The sequence below is a fragment of the Arachis duranensis genome, chromosome 4 (assembly GCF_000817695.3).
Source record: "Arachis duranensis cultivar V14167 chromosome 4, aradu.V14167.gnm2.J7QH, whole genome shotgun sequence".
NCBI classification, from domain to species: Eukaryota; Viridiplantae; Streptophyta; class Magnoliopsida; order Fabales; family Fabaceae; genus Arachis; species Arachis duranensis.
The window spans coordinates 112,117,344-112,122,426 of NC_029775.3; the positions used below are offsets into that span (position 1 = coordinate 112,117,344).

Below are 5,083 nucleotides of genomic sequence, written 5' to 3' on the forward strand. Positions count from 1 at the left end.
AAAATTTTTAACTCAAAAACACAAATCAAGTAATGCCTCGAAACAAAAACAAAAACCAATCAAACTTTGTTTTTTTTTTAATGTTTATTTATTTATTTATTTTTATCAAGAGTAAGTGCTTCAATAAAGAAGTATAAATATGTCCGAACAAAATACAACAGCTTTCACTTTCATAGTTTCATTCTTAAATTCGCGAACATAAATACATTCCTTTTAGCATTGCATGGAATGCATTAGGATTCTAGTCTTCTACAGCGTTTATTTTTTTTATCTAGTTTTTGGTTTAACTAGTTATACAAACCAAACCAATAATTAAAACGGTAAAACTAAAGATTTAAAATTTTAAAGGTTGAATCGAAATTCAACTGAATATAATAATAATATTTATGTATAAAATATATATGTATTTTTTAAAAATAAGTTTTTATATTTTATTATTTTAAACCGAGTAACCATTAAAAAACAAAACCAATTCGATTGATTAAACAATTGTTTAACTGATTTTTAAAATTTTTTACTAGTTTATTACTGACCAATTCTGACCCTAATTAGTTCAATGACCGATTTGCAGTTAACGATACCAATTTCTGATTCCTAATCGGGTTCTTAGAACGCTGGTTTTAACTTTGACATTCCAATTAAACTCCCAATTGATATACCTATGTAATTATTCTAACTCCTATGATTGTATCATTGACCTTGTATTACTTATTACACATTCTTATAGACTAATCGTAGTGTTTATGTGCCATGAAAAGAATTTACATTTTGCGAATATTGATAATAATAATAATAATAACTATGATACTAAAATAAGTATGTATATATCTTTCATTAAGTTTGAACCAACTTTCAACAACTGAAACATGTCACCAAATGTGCAGACTACATTGTTCACTCTTATGAATAAAATTACTGGGATCCAATCCCCTTATGAATGAACTAAAACTCTTGTTTGGTTCAAAAGTTCAAGCAATGTGTGGCATGAGAAGCCTCTTTTCTGAAAATAATTGGTTGCATTTTTGTATTGTGTGTGTGTTTTTGAGAAAATAAAAATGGAAGGAACATAGCAACAACACAACCAAAATAAAAAAGAGAAAGAAAGAAAAGATAAGAAGAAAAAAGACCGTTTCTTTAGCAGTACTCTGAAAAACCTAAAACTTTGAGTTGGAGCATGTAAAAATGAACCATGACACTACTAAAAAATCTACCATTTCATGGGCAAAGGAAAAGGGTTTCAAATCCCGGCACACAACTAAAACGATGCCAGTCGGGGCTTCTGCAAGTTCTCATCTGTATACAGCAATCGCCGCTTCTTCGAACCATATCCTTGATACTGGTAGATGATACTGTAAAGGCACTGCCTCAGGCTTACAATGTCAAACCTATCTATAAAGGTTAAATCCCCGTTCCTCGATTTCGCACCCGCAAATCGTTGGTACTCCTCAAACACAGAAGATAGGCACCAATTCTGCAATTTTCTCAAGCAGCCAACAAGGCAACCTGTTCTATGCTGCATGAAAGAAACAAAAGATCAATCAGAATGACAAAAGCAATAAGTAACAATAATCATGAGATGATAAATTTGCACATTGATACAATACCTTGCCTCGTTTGCAATGAATCAAAACTGGGTGATTTCTCACATCTGAAACCATAAAAATCCAAAGGAGTTTAAATATCCAATAATCATAGAAGCATCATGCACAAGGGCATGCATAAAATAAAAGCTGCATCTCAAAGTTGAATGAGATGGTTTTAGTTCAATACCAATTAAAACTTTCAGGGCCTCCATAATAGAATCCCTGAGAATAGGTAAAGAAACATCCTGAAACCATGGGGGTGTATCAGATAAGGAAGATAAAACATTGAGTAAATAATACATATGATTCAAATTAGATGAGCATATATCAAACTATGCTTCCTAGTTCAATGGAATAATAAAAGTGAAGGCAGGGTTTCATACAAAATATACAAACCCAGTGCAGTTATTGAGTGATAAAATATTCATATGGCACCAACATCCAGATTTTAAGCCCAAGACACGATGAGTTGTGAAAAAGAACAATGTTTCAACAAAATCACTTTCCAATCCAAGATTCACATAACCAAATTCAATCACAAGGGACAAGGAACAAAAGATTATCAAATAACCCTGATTTGAAACCATTACTAATCCCAACAACTAGTGAACTATTAACAAGAAACACATGAATACATTACAATACAGAGTGAAAACTATACCGTCTTCCCCTCGATTCCAAATTGAAAGAGCCGAATGTTCTGCGATCGAAGAAACTCCAGATTTTCTTCCGGATAGGGCTCTGGACACAAGTATCTGCACCAATTTGCAATCCTCATAAATTCCAAGTCAAGCATTTAATACCAACAATAACACCAAGAATAAAACAATAATGAGAACAACAATCCAAGAACAGAAGCAGCAATGATAAATACCCAAGATAACATACTCTGTAAAAAATCACAATTTTCCTCGCTGTTGCAATTTTTCCTCTTGAAAAAAATATGGTGTATTGAGTTTGAGTGTGAAAAAAATACATAAATAAATAGGAGAAGAAGAAAGAAAACCCAACAAATTGGGATTTAAAACAAAATTTAAATTACATCCAAAAGATGAAAAATTTAAAGCACCAAAAGAACATAGAGCCAACTCTTAAAATTGAATTTCAAACACGATCTCCAGATTGTGAAACGCGAAGAATTCAGATAAACCTTAATCCCCCATTGCCAAAATCTCAGTTTTCATAATTACAAAAAAAAAATCAAATTAAATGCAAAAGGGGAGTGGGGAATAAAAGTATAAAACTGACATGACGGATCGAAGGTTTAGGGTTTGGAGAAAAGGGAAATTGGAAGGAGTGGGGAAACTGGATCGGAAAATGCAGTCCTCCACCATTGAGAAATTCGGCGGCGGGACCAAAACAGCGGCGTCCTCGTCTACGGTATCAACCTCAACTATCAATCCCATTCTAACTAAAACCAAAAAAAGAACACTTTTTCGTTTTTTCCCAAAAGAATTGAAATTCTCTCTCCTTTCTCTGTTTCTCTCTCTAAAATCAGAGATACCAGTGAATCAACATGGAATTGAATTAGAATTGGAAGAGAGGAAGGTGTTAGGATTCTAAATCCTAAATCTTTGAATCTTTGAACGAATTTTAATGCATGGTTGTTCCTTATGGATTGGGATTCTAAAGAGTTATTAGGTATTTAAAGAGAGAGGGAAAGACGGAATCGAAACGACGGCGTTTTAGAGAATTGGGTGGATTCCGAAACGGCGGTACAACTAAATTGCTGTTGGCGAAGGTCCCTCACAGCGCCAAAAATGCAGAGAATGTCGCTTTTTTTTTTTTAATTTCCTATTTATTAATTCTTGTGAGGTGGCTTCTAGAACTAATCTTTTTTCTATTAATTACTAAATTAATAAATAAAAAATTTTATAGTTAGGGTTGAGTTTGGAATTGGTGTTCTTTTTTTAAAAATTATTTATCTTTTAATTTTTGAAAACTAATATTAATTATGTTTGGTTAAGCTATGATGTACGAGGGTGGCATGAAAAAACACGTATATTAGCAAAGAAATAACAAGAAAATAGTTCACAACTTCACATATGAAACAAATATTGAATTCTTATTAAGTGTAAAAACAATTTATAAAAAAAATTAATGATATTGCAACAAAACTAATAAATAGATATTAAAAATAAAATCTTAAATTAAAATTATTTATATTATTAGTATTTTAAAATTAACTCATAAAACAATTGATAAGAAATTAGATATATTAAATTCTTATCTTATTTTTGTTTGTTATTTTATCTTTTTCTAGAAATACAATTTATTATGTTTATTTTTTTTAAGTTTGTTATGTTTATCTTTTTTTTAATAGAATCATCTAAAATTCTGTTTGTTTTAACTTATTTTTAAATTTAAAATTATTTTTAGTATAAATAAATAGTATTTTTTTGTATCAAAAACAACAATACAAATTTTTTTATCTTTTTTTTATTCTTTTATAGTTTTATTAGTTATACATATTTAAAAAAATATATATTTTTTCTGAAATATAATTACTTTAATTTATCAGCTTTGAATTAAGTAATTTACTGACTAATTCTTACTTGATTCAGGAAAAGTGGGTTATTGGGAAAGAAAGTTACGTTAATTTTTATTTAAACAATAATAATGATAACGATGATGAGGGTTCAGAATTATATATAGCACGTCATTGATGATTTCATCGGTAACTAGTGTAACCTTTTTTTTCATCGAGTAATTGCCAACTGCCATTAGTGATATATATTAAATTATTAATATAACTCCGTTAAATAACTAACAAAGGGTGTCAATTAGTAATCTGTTTTTTGAAATTTTTTTAATAAAATATTAATTTAAATTATTATAAAAAATAATTAAAATTTAATAAAAAATATTTAAAATTTTAAAAAATTTAAAATTAAATAATAACAAACATCTAAAATTATTTTTAAACTAAAGATTCATTTTAAAAATTTCATAATTATTTTAAAAATGCTAAAAATTATTTTAAAATTTTAAAATTATTTTAAAAATTTCTAAAAAAAAAACATCTGAAGCGTAACAAAAAGAAATATTCAAGACCTAAGAAAAATGAGATTTCCACAATCTTTTTAAAATTCTAAAATCTAACAAATAGATATTTAGTAAAATATTGAAAATAGAACATCCGAAAACTAAAGAAAAGAGTTATCTAAAACTATTTGCAAAATCATCCAAAACCCAAAAAGAAGAAACATCCAAAACATAAGAAAAAGAAATATCTGAAATTTAAGAAAAAGAAACATCCAAAACTAATAAAAAGAATGATGCAAAACTAAGACCTTGGTACGTTTGGATATGGTGCGGCGTTGCTTCATTCGCAAGAGGGGGAGTGGCAGGAGGGCGCTACTACAGCAGACAAAGGAAGGGCAATGCTGTGTCGAAGGAAGGAAGGCGTGTAACACTTTACCACACAAAATTTTACGCTGCAGTCATAAGTCAGAAGTGGCGAGATATTACGACCTCTAAAAATAAAGTACGTACATATA

General features: G+C 29.2%; 1 protein-coding gene across 1 annotated transcript; it reads right to left on the reverse strand.

Moving 5' to 3' along the window:
* Nucleotides 1-1,111: 1,111 nt before the first annotated feature.
* Nucleotides 1,112-3,355, reverse strand: LOC107485972 (tyrosine-protein phosphatase DSP3). Its single transcript, XM_016106516.3, has 5 exons — nucleotides 2,832-3,355; nucleotides 2,245-2,338; nucleotides 1,771-1,828; nucleotides 1,605-1,648; nucleotides 1,112-1,513 (listed from the first exon to the last, which is right to left on the reverse strand). The coding sequence occupies exons 1-5, from the start codon at nucleotides 2,987-2,989 to the stop codon at nucleotides 1,256-1,258; spliced, it is 612 nt and encodes a 203-aa protein (XP_015962002.1). The 5' UTR covers nucleotides 2,990-3,355; the 3' UTR covers nucleotides 1,112-1,255.
* Between the last annotated feature and the right edge of the window lie 1,728 nt (nucleotides 3,356-5,083).

Coding starts and splice junctions, on each gene's coding strand:
- LOC107485972 (XM_016106516.3), bottom strand. CDS start 2,989: ATGGGATTGATAGTTGAGGTTGATACCGTAGACGAGGACGCCGCTGTT. Junction 2,339..2,831: donor CTAAACCTTCGATCCGTCAT/GTCAGTTTTATA, acceptor AAATTGGTGCAG/ATACTTGTGTCCAGAGCCCT. Junction 1,514..1,604: donor TTCATTGCAAACGAGGCAAG/GTATTGTATCAA, acceptor TCTTTCATGCAG/CATAGAACAGGTTGCCTTGT.